At 56.0% G+C, this 26,542-nt stretch overlaps 1 protein-coding gene across 2 annotated transcripts in view; it reads right to left on the minus strand.

The window, feature by feature from the left end:
* Positions 1-1,281: 1,281 nt before the first annotated feature.
* Positions 1,282-26,542, minus strand: part of GPR4 (G protein-coupled receptor 4) — a 49,126-nt gene continuing 23,865 nt past the window's right edge. For both annotated transcript variants that reach the window (XM_073642105.1, XM_073642104.1), the window contains exon 2: positions 1,282-2,583. In XM_073642105.1, the coding sequence (XP_073498206.1) occupies positions 1,324-2,388 (1,065 nt within the window). In that variant the 5' untranslated portion in view covers positions 2,389-2,583 and the 3' untranslated portion in view covers positions 1,282-1,323. The remainder of the gene's footprint in view (positions 2,584-26,542) is intronic.

A 26,542-nucleotide genomic window follows, 5' to 3' on the forward strand; every position in this document is an offset into this window, starting at 1 on the left:
GCTTCTCTATCAATCCTACAAGCAGCTCTCACTGAAATTTTGCTTGGTCTTCCAGACCTTATCTTGACCTCCACTGTTCCTGGTAACTGCCGTTTCTTAATTACATTTCGAACTGAGGAAAAGGAAACTTGGAAACGCTTTGCTATCTTCTTATAGCCTTCTCCTGCTTTGTGGCCTCCACCATTCTCAGAAGAACCCATGGCTGCTGTGTTTGGCACAAGGTTAGAGGAGGCTTTTATAAAGTTGGGAAAGTTGCATCACCTGAACTTTCATAACGATGATAATGAACAAGCCATAACCCTAACAGGCTAATTAAGGTCTGAAACCTTGGTCAAAGTTATCTGAGCACACAAATCTCCAGAGTGTCTGAACTTTTACATCGGCCCATTTACCTTTTTGTAATTTTTAAAATGTAAAAAATGAAAATATATATATATTTTTTTTGCCTAAAATACAAAGGAAATGTGTCATCGTTAACTTTAGACCTTTTAGAGATCATTTCATCTTCAACTTGCTTAACTGTTCACAATAACAGTAATTTTGACCAGGGGTGCCCAAACTTTTACATGTCACTGTATGAAAAAAAAAACATTACTATTAAACATTTGCAATAATTGGGGGCCTCGTTGGAGCTTCTGCATTGGGGCCCATGAGCGTCCACTTACGCCACTCCTTGTGACACTTGGTTTTTGCATTAGAGAAATAATATTCAGATGCCACTGTATATAGCACACCATTAAAATGTCCTTTCTCTCGTTCTTTGTCTGGAATAGGTGACCATGACTATTAATTATAGGGGTAGGGGGGCCAAGACAGCAGGTGCTGGCACTGCAGAAGTGCAGGTTTAGGAATCCTTATTTGTATGTCTGAGCATTGTGCCTGGTACAGCCTGATCTCCCTTCGTAGCAGCTGTGTACCCCACACTCCTCCTCTCCGCTGTTCCGGTGTAACTCGATTGCCCCTGCGTTCTGGATGTGTCTACGTAACACACTGACTCAGCACACAGATGGCAGACAGGGCTGCAGGATGCCACACAGCACCGCTCTACCTGCACATCGCTTTCTGGAGTCTTTCCAGGGTGTAATCTCCATGCATAGAATTACATATTGTAGATGAAAAAAAAAAAACACATGTCCTTCAAGTTCATCCAAAGGATAGAAGAAGTGGTGGGTGAAGGACTTTTTAGAGGTCTAATCCAAGAATTCACAGTTCTTGATCAGGAAACCTTGCCCCTCTATTTTACCCTCTGGACAGACACTTAATTATAAGGCATCAAATTCTTTTATTCTATTTTGTACATTCTCATCCAGTTCCTAATCCGTCTCAGACAATGGAGCTTCCCCCTCTCCCGCCCATCTCTACCATTCCCACCTGCTCACCCCGTCCGCCGATTTCTCTGCCATCCCCACCTCTTTCCCTCCAGCCACTTCTGTCCTTACCCATTGCCCATGCCACCATTCTACCTATTGCTTTTGCCACCTCTCCTCTTGCTCCAGGGCAAGCCAGGCAATAAAGGGCCGGATCAGCCAAGCAGTTCAGTGTGGCCATTGCCAGGGAGGCATGATAAGCTGGGAACAAGCGCTCCTCTAGTGCACAGCTTTCTCCTGCTGCTACAGAACCTCCTCCGATCAAAAAGACCAAACTACGCAGCAGAAGCAGAGCATGATAGGGCCCATAGCAGAGCAGGGCCACGCAGGGAAGCCCCAGGGCGAGACGACGCACCCGTCTCTTCTCCCTTCTCTCACAGGATGCGCTGCCCCGCAGAGCTCGGAGTAACCCAGCATAGCACAAAAGCATTATTCCCCAGGGCAATAAAAACCCAGCTAGTACCCTCCCCACATTGGCCAGTGCATCTCCTTTCCCAGATAAGGGGTAACTCTCGTAACAAAAAGTGTGGTTGTAGCGGTCTCTGGTGATAGCGTCTCTGAACAATGGAGGGGCATTTGCTGCAAGTTCTAGGACCCAAACCAGTGCAGAGACAGCCGCTGCAGAGCGGATGGGCCGGGCCCCAGGGAACCTCAGAGGATGAGCTACAGCCAGGTAGCGGTCAGCTGAGACACAGGACAGGAAGGCAGCACCCACGTACAGATTAGTATAGAAGATGAAGCCAAAGAGGCGACAGGCCCCCTGTCCGTACCCCCATACATCCCTCCGTAAGTAGTAGTCCGTCCAGGGCGGCAGTGCACAAATCAGGAGCAGATCCGACAGGCTGAGGTTCAGAAGATAAACTCCAAGTTCTTTTCCTTTCCGCACCTGCAGCCAGGCAGCCCAGAGAGCCAAAAGATTGGCCGGGAGTCCGACTACGAACACGACGGCATACAGGGATGGCGGAAGGATGCCGTCCAGGTCAGAGTCTACATTGCAAGCATCGGGCGTGATATTAGACATGATAGAGGGAGTGTGCTATGAGAGAAGTTCAGTTCTGCATCCAGTTACATTTACTTTTCTATCATACATTTGGTTCTTGACTCCTCCAGCTCTCCTTCTCCCCTTTGTGTGGGGCTCAGGGTAGTCCAGGTCCTTGGGATGGTATTGCATGGTGGCTCATGATTCAGGCACAGCAGCCATAAGATGCAGCGAGGTCTGTGTGGAGATAAGTAAGATGAGAACCATTACGGTGAGGCAGTGGTGTAGGTGATGTGTACTGTGTCTGTGTGATCGCTGGGTGCAGGAGGGTGCAGTGGTGTAGGTGATGTGTACTGTGTCTGTGATCGCTGGGTGCAGGAGGGCGCAGTGGTGTAGGTGATGTGTACTGTGTCTGTGTGATCGCTGGGTGCAGGAGGGTGCAGTGGTGTAGGTGATGTGTACTGTGTGTGTGTGATCGCTGGGTGCAGGAGGGAGCAGTGGTGTAGGTGATGTGTACTGTGTCTGTGTGATCGCTGGGTGCAGGAGGGTGCAGTGGTGTAGGTGATGTGTACTGTGTGTGTGTGATCGCTGGGTGCAGGAGGGAGCAGTGGTGTAGGTGATGTTTACTGTGTCTGTGTGATCGCTGGGTGCAGGAGGGCGCAGTGGTGTAGGTGATGTGTACTGTGTCTGTGATCGCTGGGTGCAGGAGGGAGCAGTGGTGTAGGTGATGTGTACTGTGTCTGTGATCGCTGGGTGCAGGAGGGAGCAGTGGTGTAGGTGATGTGCACTGTGTCTGTGTGATCGCTGGGTGCAGGAGGGAGCAGTGGAGTAGGTGATGTGTACTGTGTGTGATCGCTGGGTGCAGGAGGGAGCAGTGGTGTAGGTGATGTGTACTGTGTCTGTGTGATCGCTGGGTGCAGGAGGGCGCAGTGGTGTAGGTGATGTGTACTGTGTCTGTGATCGCTGGGTGCAGGAGGGCGCAGTGGTGTAGGTGATGTGTACTGTGTGTGTGATCCCTGGGTGCAGGAGGGAGCAGTGGTGTAGGTGATGTGTACTGTGTCTGTGATCGCTGGGTGCAGGAGGGCGCAGTGGTGTAGGTGATGTGTACTGTGTCTGTGATCGCTGGGTGCAGGAGGGTGCAGTGGTGTAGGTGATGTGTACTGTGTCTGTGTGATCGCTGGGTGCAGGAGGGTGCAGTGGTGTAGGTGATGTGTACTGTGTGTGTGATTGCTGGGTGCAGGAGGGAGCAGTGGTGTAGGTGATGTGTACTGTGTGTGTGATTGCTGGGTGCAGGAGGGAGCAGTGGTGTAGGTGATGTGTACTGTGTCTGTGTGATCGCTGGGTGCAGGAGGGAGCAGTGGTGTAGGTGATGTGTACTGTGTCTGTGTGATCGCTGGGTGCAGGAGGGCGCAGTGGTGTAGGTGATGTGTACTGTGTCTGTGTGATTGCTGGGTGCAGGAGGGTGCAGTGGTGTAGGTGATGTGTACTGTGTGTGTGATCGCTGGGTGCAGGAGGGAGCAGTGGTGTAGGTGATGTGTACTGTGTCTGTGTGATCGCTGGGTGCAGGAGGGAGCAGTGGTGTAGGTGATGTGTACTGTGTCTGTGTGATCACTGGGTGCAGGAGGGTGCAGTGGTGTAGGTGATGTGTACTGTGTCTGTGATCGCTGGGTGCAGGAGGGCGCAGTGGTGTAGGTGATGTGTACTGTGTGTGTGATCGCTGGGTGCAGGAGGGAGCAGTGGTGTAGGTGATGTGTACTGTGTCTGTGTGATCGCTGGGTGCAGGAGGGTGCAGTGGTGTAGGTGATGTGTACTGTGTGTGTGATCGCTGGGTGCAGGAGGGAGCAGTGGTGTAGGTGATGTGTACTGTGTCTGTGTGATCGCTGGGTGCAGGAGGGAGCAGTGGTGTAGGTGATGTGTACTGTGTCTGTGTGATCGCTGGGTGCAGGAGGGCGCAGTGGTGTAGGTGATGTGTACTGTGTGTGTGATCCCTGGGTGCAGGAGGGCGCAGTGGTGTAGGTGATGTGTACTGTGTGTGTGATCGCTGGGTGCAGGAGGGAGCAGTGGTGTAGGTGATGTGTACTGTGTCTGTGTGATCGCTGGGTGCAGGAGGGAGCAGTGGTGTAGGTGATGTGTACTGTGTCTGTGATCGCTGGGTGCAGGAGGGCGCAGTGGTGTAGGTGATGTGTACTGTGTGTGATCGCTGGGTGCAGGAGGGAGCAGTGGTGTAGGTGATGTGTACTGTGTCTGTGTGATCGCTGGGTGCAGGAGGGCGCAGTGGTGTAGGTGATGTGTACTGTGTGTGATCGCTGGGTGCAGGAGGGAGCAGTGGTGTAGGTGATGTGTACTGTGTGTGATCGCTGGGTGCAGGAGGGAGCAGTGGTGTAGGTGATGTGTACTGTGTCTGTGATCGCTGGGTGCAGGAGGGCGCAGTGGTGTAGGTGATGTGTACTGTGTGTGTGATCCCTGGGTGCAGGAGGGAGCAGTGGTGTAGGTGATGTGTACTGTGTCTGTGATCGCTGGGTGCAGGAGGGCGCAGTGGTGTAGGTGATGTGTACTGTGTCTGTGATCGCTGGGTGCAGGAGGGTGCAGTGGTGTAGGTGATGTGTACTGTGTGTGTGATTGCTGGGTGCAGGAGGGAGCAGTGGTGTAGGTGATGTGTACTGTGTCTGTGTGATCGCTGGGTGCAGGAGGGCGCAGTGGTGTAGGTGATGTGTACTGTGTCTGTGTGATCGCTGGGTGCAGGAGGGTGCAGTGGTGTAGGTGATGTGTACTGTGTGTGTGATCGCTGGGTGCAGGAGGGCGCAGTGGTGTAGGTGATGTGTACTGTGTCTGTGTGATCGCTGGGTGCAGGAGGGCGCAGTGGTGTAGGTGATGTGTACTGTGTGTGTGTGATCGCTGGGTGCAGGAGGGAGCAGTGGTGTAGGTGATGTGTATTGCATGGTGGCTCATGATTCAGGCACAGCAGCCATAAGATGCAGCGAGGCCTGTGTGGAGATAAGTAAGATGAGAACCATTACGGTGAGGCAGTGGTGTAGGTGATGTGTACTGTGTCTGTGTGATCGCTGGGTGCAGGAGGGTGCAGTGGTGTAGGTGATGTGTACTGTGTGTGTGTGATCGCTGGGTGCAGGAGGGAGCAGTGGTGTAGGTGATGTGTACTGTGTGTGTGTGATCGCTGGGTGCAGGAAGGCGCAGTGGTGTAGGTGATGTGTACTGTGTGTGATCGCTGGGTGCAGGAGGGTGCAGTGGTGTAGGTGATGTGTACTGTGTGTGTGATCGCTGGGTGCAGGAGGGAGCAGTGGTGTAGGTGATGTTTACTGTGTCTGTGTGATCGCTGGGTGCAGGAGGGCGCAGTGGTGTAGGTGATGTGTACTGTGTCTGTGATCGCTGGGTGCAGGAGGGAGCAGTGGTGTAGGTGATGTGCACTGTGTCTGTGTGATCGCTGGGTGCAGGAGGGAGCAGTGGAGTAGGTGATGTGTACTGTGTGTGATCGCTGGGTGCAGGAGGGAGCAGTGGTGTAGGTGATGTGTACTGTGTGTGATCGCTGGGTGCAGGAGGGCGCAGTGGTGTAGGTGATGTGTACTGTGTCTGTGATCGCTGGGTGCAGGAGGGCGCAGTGGTGTAGGTGATGTGTACTGTGTGTGTGATCCCTGGGTGCAGGAGGGAGCAGTGGTGTAGGTGATGTGTACTGTGTCTGTGATCGCTGGGTGCAGGAGGGCGCAGTGGTGTAGGTGATGTGTACTGTGTCTGTGATCGCTGGGTGCAGGAGGGTGCAGTGGTGTAGGTGATGTGTACTGTGTGTGTGATTGCTGGGTGCAGGAGGGAGCAGTGGTGTAGGTGATGTGTACTGTGTCTGTGTGATCGCTGGGTGCAGGAGGGCGCAGTGGTGTAGGTGATGTGTACTGTGTCTGTGTGATCGCTGGGTGCAGGAGGGTGCAGTGGTGTAGGTGATGTGTACTGTGTGTGTGATCGCTGGGTGCAGGAGGGAGCAGTGGTGTAGGTGATGTGTACTGTGTCTGTGTGATCGCTGGGTGCAGGAGGGTGCAGTGGTGTAGGTGATGTGTACTGTGTCTGTGATCGCTGGGTGCAGGAGGGCGCAGTGGTGTAGGTGATGTGTACTGTGTCTGTGTGATCGCTGGGTGCAGGAGGGAGCAGTGGTGTAGGTGATGTGTACTGTGTCTGTGATCGCTGGGTGCAGGAGGGCGCAGTGGTGTAGGTGATGTGTACTGTGTGTGATCGCTGGGTGCAGGAGGGAGCAGTGGTGTAGGTGATGTGTACTGTGTCTGTGTGATCGCTGGGTGCAGGAGGGCGCAGTGGTGTAGGTGATGTGTACTGTGTCTGTGATCGCTGGGTGCAGGAGGGCGCAGTGGTGTAGGTGATGTGTACTGTGTGTGTGATCCCTGGGTGCAGGAGGGAGCAGTGGTGTAGGTGATGTGTACTGTGTCTGTGATCGCTGGGTGCAGGAGGGCGCAGTGGTGTAGGTGATGTGTACTGTGTCTGTGATCGCTGGGTGCAGGAGGGTGCAGTGGTGTAGGTGATGTGTACTGTGTGTGTGATTGCTGGGTGCAGGAGGGAGCAGTGGTGTAGGTGATGTGTACTGTGTCTGTGTGATCGCTGGGTGCAGGAGGGCGCAGTGGTGTAGGTGATGTGTACTGTGTCTGTGTGATCGCTGGGTGCAGGAGGGTGCAGTGGTGTAGGTGATGTGTACTGTGTGTGTGATCGCTGGGTGCAGGAGGGAGCAGTGGTGTAGGTGATGTGTACTGTGTCTGTGTGATCGCTGGGTGCAGGAGGGTGCAGTGGTGTAGGTGATGTGTACTGTGTCTGTGATCGCTGGGTGCAGGAGGGCGCAGTGGTGTAGGTGATGTGTACTGTGTCTGTGTGATCGCTGGGTGCAGGAGGGTGCAGTGGTGTAGGTGATGTGTACTGTGCGTGTGATCGCTGGGTGCAGGAGGGAGCAGTGGTGTAGGTGATGTGTACTGTGTCTGTGATCGCTGGGTGCAGGAGGGCGCAGTGGTGTAGGTGATGTGTACTGTGTGTGATCGCTGGGTGCAGGAGGGCGCAGTGGTGTAGGTGATGTGTACTGTGTCTGTGTGATCGCTGGGTGCAGGAGGGAGCAGTGGTGTAGATGATGTGTACTGGGTCTGTGATCGCTGGGTGCAGGAGGGTGCAGTGGTGTAGGTGATGTGTACTGTGTCTGTTTGATCGCTGGGTGCAGGAGGGTGCAGTGGTGTAGGTGATGTGTACTGTGTCTGTGTGATCGCTGGGTGCAGGAGGGCGCAGTGGTGTAGGTGATGTGTACTGTGTGTGTGATCGCTGGGTGCAGGAGGGAGCAGTGGTGTAGGTGATGTGTACTGTGTCTGTGTGATCGCTGGGTGCAGGAGGGCGCAGTGGTGTAGGTGATGTGTACTGTGTCTGTGTGATCGCTGGGTGCAGGAGGGTGCAGTGGTGTAGGTGATGTGTACTGTGTCTGTGTGATCGCTGGGTGCAGGAGGGTGCAGTGGTGTAGGTGATGTGTACTGTGTCTGTGTGATCACTGGGTGCAGGAGGGTACAGTGGTGTAGGTGATGTGTACTGTGTCTGTGTGATCGCTGGGTGCAGGAGGGTGCAGTGGTGTAGGTGATGTGCACTGTGTCTGTGTGATCGCTGGGTGCAGGAGGGTGCAGTGGTGTAGGTGATATGTACTGTGTCTGTGATCGCTGGGTGCAGGAGGGCGCAGTGGTGTAGGTGATCTGTACTGTGTGTATGATCGCTGGGTGCAGGAGGGCGCAGTGGTGTAGGTGATGTGTACTGTGTCTGTGTGATCGCTAGGTGCAGGAGGGTGCAGTAGTGTAGGTGATATGTACTGTGTCTGTGATCGCTGGGTGCAGGTGGGCGCAGTGGTGTAGGTGATGTGTACTGTGTGTGTGATCGCTGGGTGCAGGAGGGCGCAGTGGTGTAGGTGATGTGTACTGTGTGTGATCGCTGGGTGCAGGAGGGAGCAGTGGTGTAGGTGATGTGTACTGTGTCTGTGTGATCGCTGGGTGCAGGAGGGTGCAGTGGTGTAGGTGATGTGTACTGTGCGTGTGATCGCTGGGTGCAAGAGGGAGCAGTGGTGTAGGTGATGTGTACTGTGTCTGTGATCGCTGGGTGCAGGAGGGCGCAGTGGTGTAGGTGATGTGTACTGTGTGTGATCGCTGGGTGCAGGAGGGCGCAGTGGTGTAGGTGATGTGTACTGTGTCTGTGTGATCGCTGGGTGCAGGAGGGAGCAGTGGTGTAGATGATGTGTACTGGGTCTGTGATCGCTGGGTGCAGGAGGGTGCAGTGGTGTAGGTGATGTGTACTGTGTCTGTTTGATCGCTGGGTGCAGGAGGGTGCAGTGGTGTAGGTGATGTGTACTGTGTCTGTGTGATCGCTGGGTGCAGGAGGGTGCAGTGGTGTAGATGATGTGTACTGGGTCTGTGATCGCTGGGTGCAGGAGGGCGCAGTGGTGTAGGTGATGTGTACTGTGTGTGTGATCGCTGGGTGCAGGAGGGAGCAGTGGTGTAGGTGATGTGTACTGTGTCTGTGATCGCTGGGTGCAGGAGGGCGCAGTGGTGTAGGTGATGTGTACTGTGTGTGTGATCGCTGGGTGCAGGAGGGAGCAGTGGTGTAGGTGATGTGTACTGTGTCTGTGTGATCGCTGGGTGCAGGAGGGAGCAGTGGTGTAGATGATGTGTACTGGGTCTGTGATCGCTGGGTGCAGGAGGGTGCAGTGGTGTAGGTGATGTGTACTGTGTCTGTTTGATCGCTGGGTGCAGGAGGGTGCAGTTGTGTAGGTGATGTGTACTGTGTCTGTGTGATCGCTGGGTGCAGGAGGGTGCAGTGGTGTAGATGATGTGTACTGGGTCTGTGATCGCTGGGTGCAGGAGGGTGCAGTGGTGTAGGTGATGTGTACTGTGTCTGTGATCGCTGGGTGCAGGAGGGTGCAGTGGTGTAGGTGATGTGTACTGTGTCTGTGTGATCGCTGGGTGCAGGAGGGCGCAGTGGTGTAGGTGATGTGTACTGTGTGTGTGATCGCTGGGTGCAGGAGGGAGCAGTGGTGTAGGTGATGTGTACTGTGTCTGTGTGATCGCTGGGTGCAGGAGGGCGCAGTGGTGTAGGTGATGTGTACTGTGTCTGTGTGATCGCTGGGTGCAGGAGGGTGCAGTGGTGTAGGTGATGTGTACTGTGTCTGTGTGATCGCTGGGTGCAGGAGGGTGCAGTGGTGTAGGTGATGTGTACTGTGTCTGTGTGATCACTGGGTGCAGGAGGGTACAGTGGTGTAGGTGATGTGTACTGTGTCTGTGTGATCGCTGGGTGCAGGAGGGTGCAGTGGTGTAGGTGATGTGCACTGTGTCTGTGTGATCGCTGGGTGCAGGAGGGTGCAGTGGTGTAGGTGATATGTACTGTGTCTGTGATCGCTGGGTGCAGGAGGGCGCAGTGGTGTAGGTGATCTGTACTGTGTGTATGATCGCTGGGTGCAGGAGGGCGCAGTGGTGTAGGTGATGTGTACTGTGTCTGTGTGATCGCTAGGTGCAGGAGGGTGCAGTAGTGTAGGTGATATGTACTGTGTCTGTGATCGCTGGGTGCAGGTGGGCGCAGTGGTGTAGGTGATGTGTACTGTGTGTGTGATCGCTGGGTGCAGGAGGGCGCAGTGGTGTAGGTGATGTGTACTGTGTCTGTGTGATCGCTGGGTGCAGGAGGGAGCAGTGGTGTAGGTGATGTGTACTGTGTCTGTGTGATCGTTGGGTGCAGGAGGGAGCAGTGGTGTAGGTGATGTGTACTGTGTCTGTGTGATCGCTGGGTGCAGGAGGGCGCAGTGGTGTAGGTGATGTGTACTGTGTCTGTGTGATCGCTGGGTGCAGGAAGGCGCAGTGGTGTAGGTGATGTGTACTGTGTGTGATCGCTGGGTGCAGGAGGGCGCAGTGGTGTAGGTGATGTGTACTGTGTGTGTGAGATCGCTGGGTGCAGGAGGGCGCAGTGGTGTAGGTGATGTGTACTGTGTCTGTGATCGCTGGGTACAGGAGGGAGCAGTGGTGTAGGTGATGTGTACTGTGTCTGTGTGATCGCTGGGTGTAGGAGGGAGCAGTGGTGTAGGTGATCTGTACTGTGTGTGTGATCGCTGGGTGCAAAAGGGAGCAGTGGTGTAGGTGATGTGTACTGTGTCTGTGTGATCGCTGGGTGTAGGAGGGCGCAGTGGTGTAGGTGATGTGTACTGTGTGTGTGATCGCTGGGTGCAGAAGGGAGCAGTGGTGTAGGTGATGTGTACTGTGTGTGTGATCGCTGGGTGCAGGAGGGAGCAGTGGTGTAGGTGATCTGTACTGTGTGTGTGATCGCTGGGTGCAAAAGGGAGCAGTGGTGTAGGTGATGTGTACTGTGTCTGTGTGATCGCTGGGTGTAGGAGGGCGCAGTGGTGTAGGTGATGTGTACTGTGTGTGTGATCGCTGGGTGCAGAAGGGAGCAGTGGTGTAGGTGATGTGTACTGTGTGTGTGATCGCTGGGTGCAGGAGGGAGCAGTGGTGTAGGTGATGTGTACTGTGTGTGTGATCGCTGGGTGCAGGAGGGAGCAGTGGTGTAGGTGATATGTACTGTGTCTGTGTGATCGCTGGGTGCAGGAGGGAGCAGTGGTGTAGGTGATGTGTACTGTGTGTGTGATCGCTGGGTGCAGGAGGGAGCAGTGGTGTAGGTGATGTGTACTGTGTCTGTGTGATCTCTGGGTGTAGGAGGGAGCAGTGGTGTAGGTGATGTGTACTGTGTCTGTGTGATCGCTGGGTGCAGGAGGGAGCAGTGGTGTAGGTGATGTGTACTGTGTGTGTGATCGCTGGGTGCAGGAGGGAGCAGTGGTGTAGGTGATGTGTACTGTGTCTGTGTGATCTCTGGGTGTAGGAGGGAGCAGTGGTGTAGGTGATGTGTACTGTGTGTGTGATCGCTGGGTGCAGGAGGGAGCAGTGGTGTAGGTGATGTGTACTGTGTCTGTGTGATCGCTGGGTGCAGGAGGGCGCAGTGGTTTAGGTGATGTGTACTGTGTCTGTGTGAGCACTGGGTGCAGGAGGGAGCAGTGGTGTAGGTGATGTGTACTGTGTCTGTGTGAGCGCTGGGTGCAGGAGGGAGCAGTGGTGTAGGTGATGTGTACTGTGTCTGTGTGATCGCTGGGTGCAGGAGGGTGTAGTGGTGTAGGTGATGTGTACTGTGTGTGATCGCTGGGTGCAGGAGGGAGCAGTGGTGTAGGTGATGTGTACTGTGTCTGTGTGATCGCTGGGTGCAGGAGGGAGCAGTGGTGTAGGTGATGTGTACTGTGTGTGATCGCTGGGTGCAGGAGGGTGCAGTGGTGTAGGTGATGTGTACTGTGTCTGTGTGATCGCTGGGTGCAGGAGGGTGTAGTGGTGTAGGTGATGTGTACTGTGTGTGATCGCTGGGTGCAGGAGGGTGCAGTGGTGTAGGTGATGTGTACTGTGTCTGTGTGATCGCTGGGTGCAGGAGGGTGCAGTGGTGTAGGTGATGTGTACTGTGTGTGATCGCTGGGTGCAGGAGGGAGCAGTGGTGTAGGTGATGTGTACTGTGTCTGTGATCGCTGGGTACAGGAGGGCGCAGTGGTGTAGGTGATGTGTACTGTGTGTGATCGCTGGGTGTAGGAGGGCGCAGTGGTGTCGGTGATGTGTACTGTGTCTGTGTGATCGCTGGGTGCAGGAGGGCGCAGTGGTGTAGGTGATGTGTACTGTGTGTGATCGCTGGGTGCAGGAGGGAGCAGTGGTGTAGGTGATGTGTACTGTGTCTGTGTGATCGCTGGGTGCAGGAGGGCGCAGTGGTGTAGGTGATGTGTACTGTGTGTGTGTTCGCTGGGTGTAGGAGGGCGCAGTGGTGTAGGTGATGTGTACTGTGTGTGATCGCTGGGTGCAGGAGGGAGCAGTGGTGTAGGTGATGTGTACTGTGTCTGTGTGATCGCTGGTGCAGGAGGGAGCAGTGGTGTAGGTGATGTGTACTGTGTCTGTGATCGCTGGGTGCAGGAGGGTGCAGTGGTGTAGGTGATGTGTACTGTCTGTGTGATCGCTGGGTGCAGGAGGGAGCAGTGGTGTAGGTGATGTGTACTGTGTCTGTGTGATCGCTGGGTGCAGGAGGGAGCAGTGGTGTAGGTGATGTGTACTGTGTCTGTGATCGCTGGGTGCAGGAGGGAGCAGTGGTGTAGGTGATGTGTACTGTGCCTGTGTGATCGCTGGGTGCAGGAGGGAGCAGTGGTGTAGGTGATGTGTACTGTGTCTGTGATCGCTGGGTGCAGGAGGGAGCAGTGGTGTAGGTGATGTGTACTGTGTCTGTGTGATCGCTGGGTGCAGGAGGGCGCAGTGGTGTAGGTGATGTGTACTGTGCGTGTGATCGCTGGGTGCAGGAGGGTGCAGTGGTGTAGGTGATGTGTACTGTGCGTGTGATCGCTGGGTGCAGGAGGGTGCAGTGGTGTAGGTGATGTGTACTGTGTCTGTGTGATCGCTGGGTGCAGGAGGGCGCAGTGGTGTAGGTGATGTGTACTGTGTGTGTGTTCGCTGGGTGTAGGAGGGCGCAGTGGTGTAGGTGATGTGTACTGTGTCTGTGATCACTGGGTGCAGGAGGGAGCAGTGGTGTAGGTGATGTGTACTGTGTGTGATCGCTGGGTGCAGGAGGAAGCAGTGGTGTAGGTGATGTGTACTGTGTCTGTGTGATCGCTGGGTGCAGGAGGGAGCAGTGGTGTAGGTGATGTGTACTGTGTCTGTGATCGCTGGGTGCAGGAGGGTGCAGTGGTGTAGGTGATGTGTACTGTGTCTGTGTGATCGCTGGGTGCAGGAGGGCGCAGTGGTGTAGGTGATGTGTACTGTGTGTGATCGCTGGGTGCAGGAGGGAGCAGTGGTGTAGGTGATGTGTACTGTGTCTGTGTGATCGCTGGGTGCAGGAGGGCGCAGTGGTGTAGGTGATGTGTACTGTGTGTGATCGCTGGGTGCAGGAGGGCGCAGTGGTGTAGGTGATGTGTACTGTGTCTGTGATCGCTGGGTGCAGGAGGGAGCAGTGGTGTAGGTGATGTGTACTGTGTCTGTGTGATCGCTGGGTGCAGGAGGGAGCAGTGGTGTAGGTGATGTGTACTGTGTCTGTGATCGCTGGGTGCTGGAGGGCGCAGTGGTGTAGGTGATGTGTACTGTGTGTGATCGCTGGGTGCAGGAGGGAGCAGTGGTGTAGGTGATGTGTACTGTGTGTGATCGCTGGGTGCAGGAGGGAGCAGTGGTGTAGGTGATGTGTACTGTGTCTGTGTGATCGCTGGGTGCAGGAGGGCGCAGTGGTGTAGGTGATGTGTACTGTGCGTGTGATCGCTGGGTGCAGGAGGGTGCAGTGGTGTAGGTGATGTGTACTGTGTCTGTGTGATCGCTGGGTGCAGGAGGGCGCAGTGGTGTAGGTGATGTGTACTGTGTGTGTGTTCGCTGGGTGTAGGAGGGCGCAGTGGTGTAGGTGATGTGTACTGTGTCTGTGATCACTGGGTGCAGGAGGGAGCAGTGGTGTAGGTGATGTGTACTGTGTGTGATCGCTGGGTGCAGGAGGGAGCAGTGGTGTAGGTGATGTGTACTGTGTCTGTGTGATCGCTGGGTGCAGGAGGGTGCAGTGGTGTAGGTGATGTGTACTGTGTCTGTGATCGCTGGGTGCAGGAGGGTGCAGTGGTGTAGGTGATGTGTACTGTGTCTGTGTGATCGCTGGGTGCAGGAGGGCGCAGTGGTGTAGGTGATGTGTACTGTGTGTGTGATCGCTGGGTGCAGGAGGGCGCAGTGGTGTAGGTGATGTGTACTGTGTGTGTGATCGCTGGGTGCAGGAGGGAGCAGTGGTGTAGGTGATGTGTACTGTGTGTGTGATCGCTGGGTGCAGGAGGGCGCAGTGGTGTAGGTGATGTGTACTGTGTCTGTGATCGCTGGGTGCAGGAGGGCGCAGTGGTGTAGGTGATGTGTACTGTGTCTGTGATCGCTTGGTGCAGGAGGGTGCAGTGGTGTAGGTGATGTGTGCTGTGTCTGTGTGATCGCTGGGTGCAGGAGGGCGCAGTGGTGTAGGTGATGTGTACTGTGTGTGATCGTTGGGTGCAGGAGGGAGCAGTGGTGTAGGTGATGTGTACTGTGTCTGTGTGATCGCTGGGTGCAGGAGGGCGCAGTGGTGTAGGTGATGTGTACTGTGTGTGATCGCTGGGTGCAGGAGGGTGCAGTGGTGTAGGTGATGTGTACTGTGTGTGATCGCTGGGTGCAGGAAGGCGCAGTGGTGTAGGTGATGTGTACTGTGTGTGTGATCGCTGGGTGCAGGAGGGCGCAGTGGTGTAGGTGATGTGTACTGTGTGTGTGATCGCTGGGTGCAGGAGGGCGCAGTGGTGTAGGTGATGTGTACTGTGTCTGTGATCGCTGGGTGCAGGAGGGAGCAGTGGTGTAGGTGATGTGTACTGTGTCTGTGTGATTGCTGGGTGCAGGAGGGAGCAGTGGTGTAGGTGATGTGTACTGTGTGTGATCGCTGGGTGCAGGAGGGCGCAGTGGTGTAGGTAATGTGTACTGTGTCTGTGTGATCGCTGGGTGCAGGAGGGAGCAGTGGTGTAGGTGATGTGTACTGTGTCTGTGTGATCGCTGGGTGCAGGAGGGAGCAGTGGTGTAGGTGATGTGTACTGTGTCTGTGATCGCTGGGTGCAGGAGGGCGCAGTGGTGTAGGTGATGTGTACTGTGTGTGATCGCTGGGTGCAGGAGGGCGCAGTGGAGTGGGTGATGTGTACTGTGTCTGTGATCGCTGGGTGCAGGAGGGTGCAGTGGTGTAGGTGATGTGTACTGTGTGTGATCGCTGGGTGCAGGAGGGAGCAGTGGTGTAGGTGATGTGTACTGTGTGTGTGATCGCTGGGTGCAGGAGGGAGCAGTGGTGTAGGTGATGTGTACTGTGTGTGTGATCGCTGGGTGCAGGAGGGCGCAGTGGTGTAGGTGATGTGTACTGTGTGTGTGATCGCTGGGTGCAGGAGGGCGCAGTGGTGTAGGTGATGTGTACTGTGTCTGTGATCGCTGGGTGCAGGAGGGTGCAGTGGTGTAGGTGATGTGTACTGTGTGTGATCGCTGGGTGCAGGAGGGCGCAGTGGTGTAGGTGATGTGTACTGTGTGTGTGATCGCTGGGTGCAGGAGGGAGCAGTGGTGTAGGTGATGTGTACTGTGTGTGTGATCGCTGGGTGCAGGAGGGCGCAGTGGTGTAGGTGATGTGTACTGTGTGTGTGATCGCTGGGTGCAGGAGGGCGCAGTGGAGTGGGTGATGTGTACTGTGTCTGTGATCGCTGGGTGCAGGAGGGTGCAGTGGTGTAGGTGATGTGTACTGTGTGTGATCGCTGGGTGCAGGAGGGAGCAGTGGTGTAGGTGATGTGTACTGTGTGTGATCGCTGGGTGCAGGAGGGAGCAGTGGTGTAGGTGATGTGTACTGTGTGTGTGATCGCTGGGTGCAGGAGGGCGCAGTGGTGTAGGTGATGTGTACTGTGTGTGATCGCTGGGTGCAGGAGGGAGCAGTGGTGTAGGTGATGTGTACTGTGTCTTTGTGATCGCTGGGTGCAGGAGGGCGCAGTGGTGTAGGTGATGTGTACTGTGTCTGTGTGATCGCTGGGTGCAGGAGGGCGCAGTGGTGTAGGTGATGTGTACTGTGTGTGTGATCGCTGGGTGCAGGAGGGAGCAGTGGTGTAGGTGATGTGTACTGTGTGTGTGATCGCTGGGTGCAGGAGGGCGCAGTGGTGTAGGTGATGTGTACTGTGTCTGTGATCGCTGGGTGTAGGAGGGCGCAGTGGTGTAGGTGATGTGTACTGTGTCTGTGATCGCTGGGTACAGGAGGGCGCAGTGGTGTAGGTGATGTGTACTGTGTCTGTGTGATCGCTGGGTGTAGGAGGGAGCAGTGGTGTAGGTGATGTGTACTGTGTCTGTGTGATCGCTGGGTGCAGGAGGGCGCAGTGGTGTAGGTGATGTGTACTGTGTGTGATCGCTGGGTACAGGAGGGCGCAGTGGTGTAGGTGATGTGTACTGTGTCTGTGTGATCGCTGGGTGCAGGAGGGCGCAGTGGTGTAGGTGATGTGTACTGTGTGTGATCGCTGGGTACAGGAGGGCGCAGTGGTGTAGGTGATGTGTACTGTGTCTGTGTGATCGCTGGATGTAGGAGGGCGCAGTGGTGTAGGTGATGTGTACTGTGTCTGTGTGATCGCTGGGTGCAGGAGGGCGCAGTGGTGTAGGTGATGTGTACTGTGTGTGATCGCTGGGTACAGGAGGGCGCAGTGGTGTAGGTGATGTGTACTGTGTCTGTGTGATCGCTGGGTGCAGGAGGGCGCAGTGGTGTAGGTGATGTGTACTGTGTGTGATCGCTGGGTACAGGAGGGCGCAGTGGTGTAGGTGATGTGTACTGTGTCTGTGTGATCGCTGGGTGTAGGAGGGCGCAGTGGTGTAGGTGATGTGTACTGTGTCTGTGTGATCGCTGGGTGCAGGAGGGCGCAGTGGTGTAGGTGATGTGTACTGTGTGTGATCGCTGGGTACAGGAGGGCGCAGTGGTGAAGGTGATGTGTACTGTGTTTGTGTGATCGCTGGGTACAGGAGGGCGCAGTCGTGTAGGTGATGTGTACTGTGTGTGATCGCTGGGTGCAGGAGGGCGCAGTGGTGTAGGTGATGTGTACTGTGTCTGTGTGATCGCTGGGTGTAGGAGGGCGCAGTGGTGTAGGTGATGTGTACTGTGTCTGTGATCGCTGGGTACAGGAGGGCGCAGTGGTGTAGGTGATGTGTACTGTGTCTGTGTGATCGCTGGGTGTAGGAGGGCGCAGTGGTGTAGGTGATGTGTACTGTGTGTGTGATCGCTGGGTGCAGGAGGGTGCAGTGGTGTAGGTGATGTGTACTATGTGTGATCGCTGGGTGCAGGAGGGTGCAGTGGTGTAGGTGATGTGTACTGTGTGTGTGATCGCTTGGTGCAGGAGGGCGCAGTGGTGTAGGTGATGTGTACTGTCTGTGTGATCGCTGGGTGCAGGAGGGAGCAGTGGTGTAGGTGATGTGTACTGTGTCTGTGATCGCTGGGTGCAGGAGGGCGCAGTGGTGTAGGTGATGTGTACTGTCTGTGTGATCGCTGGGTGCAGGAGGGTGCAGTGGTGTAGGTGATGTGTACTGTGTGTGTGATCGCTGGGTGCAGGAGGGAGCAGTGGTGTAGGTGATGTGTACTGTGTCTGTGTGATCGCTGGGTGCAGGAGGGCGCAGTGGTGTAGGTGATGTGTACTGTGTGTGTTCGCTGGGTGCAGGAGGGCGCAGTGGTGTAGGTGATGTGTACTGTGTGTGTGATCGCTGGGTGCAGGAGGGAGCAGTGGTGTAGGTGATGTGTACTGTGTGTGATCGCTGGGTGCAGGAGGGAGCAGTGGTGTAGGTGATGTGTACTGTGTCTGCGATCGCTGGGTGCAGGAGGGCGCAGTGGTGTAGGTGATGTGTACGGTGTCTGTGTGATCGCTGGGTGCAGGAGGGTGCAGTAGTGTAGCTGATGTGCACTGTGTCTGTGTGATCACTGGGTGCAGGAGGGAGCAGTGGTGTAGGTGATGTGTACTGTGTCTGTGATCGCTGGGTGCAGGAGGGCGCAGTGGTGTAGGTGATGTGTACTGTGTCTGTGTGATCGCTGGGTGCAGGAGGGCGCAGTGGTGTAGGTGATGTGTACTGTGTCTGTGATCGCTGGGTGCAGGAGAGTGCAGTGGTGTAGGTGATGTGTACTGTGTCTGTGTGATCGCTGGGTGCAGGAAGGAGCAGTGGTGTAGGTGATGTGTACTGTGTCTGTGTGATCGCTGGTGCAGGAGGGCGCAGTGGTGTAGGTGATGTGTACTGTGTCTGTGTGATCGCTGGGTGCAGGAGGGCGCAGTGGTGTAGGTGATGTGTACTGTGTCTGTGATCGCTGGGTGCAGGAGGGTGCAGTGGTGTAGGTGATGTGTACTGTGTCTGTGTGATCGCTGGTGCAGGAGGGAGCAGTGGTGTAGGTGATGTGCACTGTGTCTGGGTGATCGCTGGGTGCAGGAGGGCGCAGTGGTGTAGGTGATCTGTACTGTGTGTGTGATCGCTGGGTGCAGGAGGGAGCAGTGGTGTAGGTGATGTGTACTGTGTGTGTGATCGCTGGGTGCAGTAGTGCGCAGTGGTGTAGGTGATCTGTACTGTGTGTGTGATCGCTGGGTGCAGGAGGGAGCAGTGGTGTAGGTGATGTGTACTGTGTCTCTGTGATTGATGGGTGTAGGTGATGTGCACTGTGTGTGATCGCTGGGTGCAGGAGGGAGCAGTGGTGTAGGTGATGTGTACTGTGTCTGTGATCGCTGGGTGCAGGAGGGCGCAGTGGTGTAGGTGATGTGTACTGTGTGTGATCGCTGGGTGCAGGAGGGCGCAGTGGTGTAGGTGATGTGCACTGTGTGTGATCGCTGGGTGCAGGTGGGTGCAGTGGTGTAGGTGATGTGTACTGTGTGTGTGATCGCTGGGTGCAGGAGGGCGCAGTGGTGTAGGTGATGTGTACTGTGTGTGATCGCTGGGTGCAGGAGGGTGCAGTGGTGTAGGTGATGTGTACTGTGTATGTGATCGCTGGGTGCAGGAGGGTGCAGTGGTGTAGGTGATGTGTACTGTGTCTGTGATCGCTGGGTGCAGGAGGGTGCAGTGGTGTAGGTGATGTGTACTGTGCGTGTGATCGCTGGGTGCAGGAGGGTGCAGTGGTGTAGCTGATGTGTACTGTGTCTGTGTGATCGCTGGGTGCAGGAGGGCGCAGTGGTGTAGGTGATGTGTACTGTGTGTGATCGCTGGGTGCAGGAGGGAGCAGTGGTGTAGGTGATGTGTACTGTGTCTGTGATCGCTGGGTGCAGGAGGGTGCAGTGGTGTAGGTGATGTGTACTGTGTGTGTGTGATCGCTGGGTGCAGGAGGGAGCAGTGGTGTAGGTGATGTGTACTGTGTCTGTGATCGCTGGGTGCAGGAGGGTGCAGTGGTGTAGGTGATGTGTACTGTGTGTGATCGCTGGGTGCAGGAGGGCGCAGTGGAGTAGGTGATGTGTACTGTGTCTGTGATCGCTGGGTGCAGGAGGGCGCAGTGGTGTGGGTGATGTGTACTGTGTGTGATCGCTGGGTGCAGGAGGGTGCAGTGGTGTAGGTGATGTGTACTGTGTGTGATCGCTGGGTGCAGGAGGGCGCAGTGGTGTAGGTGATGTGTACTGTGTCTGTGATCGCTGGGTGCATGAGGGTGCAGTGGTGTAGGTGATGTGTACTGTGTGTGATCGCTGGGTGCAGGAGGGCGCAGTGGTGTAGGTGATGTGTACTGTGTCTGTGTGATCGCTGGGTGCAGGAGGGCGCAGTGGTGTAGGTGATGTGTACTGTGTGTGTGATCGCTGGGTGCAGGAGGGAGCAGTGGTGTAGGTGATGTGTACTGTGTCTGTGTGATCGCTGGGTGCAGGAGGGTACAGTGGTGTAGGTGATGTGTACTGTGTCTGTGTGATCGCTGGGTGCAGGAGGGAGCAGTGGTGTAGGTGATGTGTACTGTGTCTGTGTGATCGCTGGGTGTAGGAGGGCGCAGTGGTGTAGGTGATGTGTACTGTGTGTGATCGCTGGGTGCAGGAAGGCGCAGTGGTGTAGGTGATGTGTACTGTGTGTGTGATCGCTGGGTGCAGGAGGGCGCAGTGGTGTAGGTGATGTGTACTGTGTCTGTGATCGCTGGGTGCAGGAGGGCGCAGTGGTGTAGGTGATGTGTACTGTGTGTGATCGCTGGGTGCAGGAAGGCGCAGTGGTGTAGGTGATGTGTACTGTGTCTGTGTGATCGCTGGGTGCAGGAGGGCGCAGTGGTGTAGGTGATGTGTACTGTGTCTGTGATCGCTGGGTGCAGGAGGGTGCAGTGGTGTAGGTGATGTGTACTGTGTGTGTGATCGCTGGGTGCAGGAGGGCGCAGTGGTGTAGGTGATGTGTACTGTGTCTGTGTGATCGCTGGGTGCAGGAGGGAGCAGTGGTGTAGGTGATGTGTACTGTGTCTGTGTGATCGCTGGGTGCAGGAGGGAGCAGTGGTGTAGGTGATGTGTACTGTGTGTGTGATCGCTGGGTGCAGGAGGGAGCAGTGGTGTAGGTGATGTGTACTGTGTCTGTGTGATCGCTGGGTGCAGGAGGGTGCAGTGGTGTAGGTGATGTGTACTGTGTCTGTGTGATTGCTGGGTGCAGGAGGGAGCAGTGGTGTAGGTGATATGTACTGTGTGTGATCGCTGGGTGTAGGAGGGCGCAGTGGTGTAGGTGATGTGTACTGTGTCTGTGTGATCGCTGGGTGCAGGAGGGAGCAGTGGTGTAGGTGATGTGTACTGTGTGTGATCGCTGGGTGCAGGAGGGTGCAGTGGTGTAGGTGATGTGCACTGTGTGTGATCGCTGGGTGCAGGAGGGAGCAGTGGTGTAGGTGATGTGTACTGTGTGTGTGATCGCTGGGTGCAGGAGGGCGCAGTGGTGTAGGTGATGTGTACTGTGTCTGTGATCGCTGGGTGCAGGAGGGAGCAGTGGTGTAGGTGATGTGTACTGTGTCTGTGATCGCTGGGTGCAGGAGTGTGCAGTGGTGTAGGTGATGTGTACTGTGTCTGTGTGATCGCTGGGTGTAGGAGGGCGCAGTGGTGTAGGTGATGTGTACTGTGTGTGTGATCGCTGGGTGCAGGAGGGTGCAGTGCTGTAGGTGATGTGTACTGTGTGTGTGATCGCTGGGTGCAGGAGGGCGCAGTGGTGTAGGTGATGTGTACTGTGTGTGTGATCGCTGGGTGCAGGAGGGCGCAGTGGTGTAGTGATGTGTACTGTGTGTGTGATCGCTGGGTGCAGGAGGGAGCAGTGCTGTAGGTGATGTGTACTGTGTGTGTGATCGCTGGGTGCAGGAGGGCGCAGTGATGTAGGTGATGTGTACTGTGTGTGATCGCTGGGTGCAGGAGGGCGCAGTGGTGTAAGTGATGTGTACTGTGTCTGTGATCGCTGGGTGCAGGAGGGAGCAGTGGTGTAGGTGATGTGTACTGTGTGTGATCTCTGGGTGCAGGAGGGTGCAGTGCTGTAGGTGATGTGTACTGTGTCTGTGATCGCTGGGTGCAGGAGGGCGCAGTGGTGTAGGTGATGTTTACTGTGTGTGTGATCGCTGGGTGCAGGAGGGCGCAGTGGTGTAGGTGATGTGTACTGTGTCTGTGATCGCTGGGTGCAGGAGGGAGCAGTGGTGTAGGTGATGTGTACTGTGTCTGTGTGATCGGTGGGTGTAGGAGGGCGCAGTGGTGTAGGTGATGTGCACTGTCTGTGTGATCGCTGGGTGCAGGAGGGAGCAGTGGTGTAGGTGATGTGCACTGTGTGTGATCGCTGGGTGCAGGAGGGTGCAGTGTTGTAGGTGATGTGTACTGTGTCTGTGATCGCTGGGTGCAGGAGGGCGCAGTGGTGTAGGTGATGTGTACTGTGTGTGATCGCTGGGTGCAGGAGGGAGCAGTGGTGTAGGTGATGTGTACTGTGTGTGATCGCTGGGTGCAGGAGGGAGCAGTGGTGTAGGTGATGTGTACTGGGTCTGTGATCGCTGGGTGCAGGAGGGAGCAGTGGTGTAGGTGATGTGCACTGTGTGTGATCGCTGGGTGCAGGAGGGTGCAGTGGTGTAGGTGATGTGTACTGTGTCTGTGATCGCTGGGTGCAGGAGGGCGCAGTGGTGTAGGTGATGTGTACTGTGTGTGATCGCTGGGTGCAGGAGGGAGCAGTGGTGTAGGTGATGTGTACTGTGTGTGATCGCTGGGTGCAGGAGGGAGCAGTGGTGTAGATGATGTGTACTGGGTCTGTGATCGCTGGGTGCAGGAGGGTGCAGTGGTGTAGGTGATGTGCACTGTGTCTGTGTGATCGCTGGGTGCAGGAGGGCGCAGTGGTGTAGGTGATGTGTACTGTGTGTGATCGCTGGGTGCAGGAGGGAGCAGTGGTGTAGGTGATGTGTACTGTGTCTGTGATCGCTGGGTGCAGGAGGGAGCAGTGGTGTAGGTGATGTGTACTGTGTGTGATCGCTGGGTGCAGGAGGACGCAGTGGTGTAGGTGATGTGTACTGTGTCTGCGTGATCGCTGGGTGCAGGAGGGAGCAGTGGTGTAGGTGATGTGTACTGTGTCTGTGTGATCGCTGGGTGCAGGAGGGCACAGTGGTGTAGGTGATGTGTACTGTGTCTGTGTGATCGCTGGGTGCAGGAAGGTGCAGTGGTGTAGGTGATGTGTACTGTGTCTGTGTGATCGCTGGGTGCAGGAGGGAGCAGTGGTGTAGGTGATGTGTACTGTGTCTGTGTGATCGCTGGGTGCAGGAGGGTGCAGTGGTGTAGGTGATGTGTACTGTGTCTGTGATCGCTGGGTGCAGGAGAGCGCAGTGGTGTAGGTGATGTGTACTGTGTCTGTGATCGCTGGGTGCAGGAGGGCGCAGTGGTGTAGGTGATGTGTACTGTGTCTGTGATCGCTGGGTGCAGGAGGGCGCAGTGGTGTAGGTGATGTGCACTGTGTCTGAGTGATCGCTGGGTGCAGGAGGGTGCAGTGCTGTAGGTTATGTGTACTGTGTCTGTGATCGCTGGGTGCAGGAGGGTGCAGTGGTGTAGGTGATGTGTACTGTGTCTGTGTCTGTGTGATTGCTGGGTGCAGGAGGGCGCAGTGGTGTAGGTGATGTGTACTGTGTCTGTGTGATCGCTGGGTGCAGGAGGGAGCAGTGGTGTAGATGATGTGTACTGTGTCTGTGATCGCTGGGTGCAGGAGGGTGCAGTGCTGTAGGTGATGTGTACTGTGTCTGTGATCGCTGGGTGCAGGAGGGCGCAGTGGTGTAGGTGATGTGTACTGTGTCTGTGATCGCTGGGTGCAGGAGAGCGCAGTGGTGTAGGTGATGTGTACTGTGTCTGTGATCGCTGGGTGCAGGAGGGCGCAGTGGTGTAGGTGATGTGTACTGTGTCTGAGTGATCGCTGGGTGCAGGAGGGCGCAGTGGTGTAGGTGATGTGTACTGTGTCTTTGATCGCTGGGTGCAGGAGGGCGCAGTGGTGTAGGTGATGTGTACTGTGTCTGAGTGATCGCTGGGTGCAGGAGGGTGCAGTGGTGTAGGTGATGTGTACTGTGTCTGTGATCGCTGGGTGCAGGAGGGCGCAGTGGTGTAGGTGATGTGTACTGTGTCTGTGTCTGTGTGATTGCTGGGTGCAGGAGGGCGCAGTGGTGTAGGTGATGTGTACTGTGTCTGTGTGATCGCTGGGTGCAGGAGGGAGCAGTGGTGTAGGTGATGTGTACTGTGTGCGTGATCGCTGGGTGCAGGAGGGTGCAGTGGTGTAGGTGATGTGTACTGTGTGTGATCGCTGGGTGCAGAAGGGCGCAGTGGTGTAAGTGATGTGTACTGTGTGCGTGATCGCTGGGTGCAGGAAGGCGCAGTGGTGTAGGTGATGTGTACTGTGTGCGTGATCGCTGGGTGCAGGAGGGAGCAGTGGTGTAGATGATGTGTACTGTGTCTGTGATCGCTAGGTGCAGGAGGGAGCAGTGGTGTAGGTGATGTGTACTGTGTCTGTGATCGCTGGGTGCAGGAGGGAGCAGTGGTGTAGGTGATGTGTACTGTGTCTGTGTGATCGCTGGGTGCAGGAGGGAGCAGTGGTGTAGGTTATGTGTACTGGGTCTGTGATCGCTGGGTGCAGGAGGGAGCAGTGGTGTAGGTGATGTGTACTGTGTCTGTGATCACTGGGTGCAGGAGGGAGCAGTGGTGTAGGTGATGTGTACTGTGTCTGTGTGATCGCTGGGTGCAGGAAGGCGCAGTGGTGTAGGTGATGTGTACTGTGTCTGTGTGATCGCTGGGTGCAGGCGCAGTGGTGTAGGTGATGTGTACTGTGTGCGTGATCGCTGGGTGCAGGAAGGCGCAGTGGTGTAGGTGATGTGTACTGTGTCTGTGATCGCTGGGTGCAGGAGGGAGCAGTGGTGTAGGTGATGTGTACTGTGTCTGTGTGATCGCTGGGTGCAGGAAGGCGCAGTGGTGTAGGTGATGTGTACTGTGTGAGTGATCGCTGGGTGCAGGAGGGAGCAGTGGTGTAGGTGATGTGTACTGTGTCTGTGTGATCGCTGGGTGCAGGAAGGCGCAGTGGTGTAGGTGATGTGTACTGTGTGTGATCGCTGGGTGCAGGAGGGCGCAGTGGTGTAGGTGATGTGTACTGTGTGTGATCGCTGGGTGCAGGAGGGTGCAGTGGTGTAGGTGATATGTACTGTGTGTGTGATCGCTGGGTGCAGGAGGGCGCAGTGGTGTAGGTGATGTGTACTGTGTGTGTGATCGCTGGGTGCAGGAGGGAGCAGTGGTGTAGGTGATGTGTACTGTGTCTGTGATCGCTGGGTGCAGGAGGGCGCAGTGGTGTAGGTGATGTGTACTGTGTCTGTGATTGCTGGGTGCAGGAGGGCGCAGTCGTGTAGGTGATGTGCACTGTGTCTGTGTGATCGCTGGGTGCAGGAGGGCGCAGTGGTGTAGGTGATGTGTACTGTGTCTGTGATCGCTGGGTGAAGGAGGGCGCAGTGGTGTAGGTGATGTGTACTGTGTCTGTGATTGCTGGGTGCAGGAGGGCGCAGTCGTGTAGGTGATGTGCACTGTGTCTGTGTGATCGCTGGGTGCAGGAGGGAGCAGTGGTGTAGGTGATGTGTACTGTGTCTGTGTGATCGCTGGGTGCAGGAGGGAGCAGTGGTGTAGGTGATGTGTACTGTGTCTGTGATTGCTGGGTGCAGGAGGGCGCAGTCGTGTAGGTGATGTGCACTGTGTCTGTGTGATCGCTGGGTGCAGGAGGGCGCAGTGGTGTAGGTGATGTGTATTGTGTGCGATCGCTGGGTGCAGGAGGGCGCAGTGGTGTAGGTGATCTGTACTGTGTGTGTGATCGCTGGGTGCAGGAGGGAGCAGTGGTGTAGGTGATCTGTACTGTGTGTGTGATCGCTGGGTGCAGGAGGGAGCAGTGGTGTAGGTGATCTGTACTGTGTGTGTGATCGCTGGGTGCAGGAGGGAGCAGTGGTGTAGGTGATGTGTACTGTGTGTGTGATCGCTGGGTGCAGGAGTGCCCAGTGGTGTAGGTGATGTGTACTGTGTGTGATCGCTGGGTGCAGGAGGGCGCAGTGGTGTAGGTGATCTGTACTGTGTGTGTGATCGCTGGGTGCAGGAGGGCGCAGTGGTGTAGGTGATGTGTATTGTGTGCGATCGCTGGGTGCAGGAGGGCGCAGTGGTGTAGGTGATCTGTACTGTGTGTGTGATCGCTGGGTGCAGGAGGGAGCAGTGGTGTAGGTGATCTGTACTGTGTGTGTGATCGCTGGGTGCAGGAGGGAGCAGTGGTGTAGGTGATCTGTACTGTGTGTGTGATCGCTGGGTGCAGGAGGGAGCAGTGGTGTAGGTGATGTGTACTGTGTGTGTGATCGCTGGGTGCAGGAGGGCCCAGTGGTGTAGGTGATGTGTACTGTCTGTGATCGCTGGGTGCAGGAAGGCGCAGTGGTGTAGGTGATGTGTACTGTGTGTGTGATCGCTGGGTGCAGGAGGGTGCAGTGGTGTAGGTGATGTGTACTGTGTGTATGATCGCTGGGTGCAGGAGGGCACAGTGGTGTAGGTGATGTGTACTGTGTGTGTGATTGCTGGGTGCAGGAGGGAGCAGTGGTGTAGGTGATGTGTACTGTGTCTGTGATCGCTGGGTGCAGGAGGGAGCAGTGGTGTAGGTGATGTGTACTGTGTGTGATCGCTGGGTGTAGGAGGGAGCAGTGGTGTAGGTGATGTGTACTGTGTCTGTGATCGCTGGGTGCAGGAGGGAGCAGTGGTGTAGGTGATGTGTACTGTGTGTGTGATCGCTGGGTGCAGGAGGGTGCAGTGGAGTAGGTGATGTGTACTGTGTGTGATCGCTGGGTGCAGGAGGGCGCAGTGGTGTAGGTGATGTGTACTGTGTCTGTGTGATCGCTGGGTGCAGGAGGGTGCAGTGGTGTAGGTGATGTGTACTGTGTCTGTGATCGCTGGGTGCAGGAGGGAGCAGTGGTGTAGGTGATGTGTACTGTGTCTGTGATCGCTGGGTGCAGGAGGGAGCAGTGATGTAGGTGATGTGTACTGTGTCTGTGATCGCTGGGTGCAGGAGGGAGCAGTGGTGTAGGTGATGTGTACTGTGTCTGTGATCGCTGGGTGCAGGAGGGCGCAGTGGTGTAGGTGATGTGTACTGTGTCTGTGTGATCGCTGGGTGCAGGAGGGAGCAGTGGTGTAGGT

The sequence above is a fragment of the Phyllobates terribilis genome, unplaced genomic scaffold, assembly GCF_046119375.1.
Source record: "Phyllobates terribilis strain yellow unplaced genomic scaffold, ASM4611937v1 Scaffold_7__3_contigs__length_470593459, whole genome shotgun sequence".
In the NCBI taxonomy this organism is placed as follows: Eukaryota; Metazoa; Chordata; class Amphibia; order Anura; family Dendrobatidae; genus Phyllobates; species Phyllobates terribilis.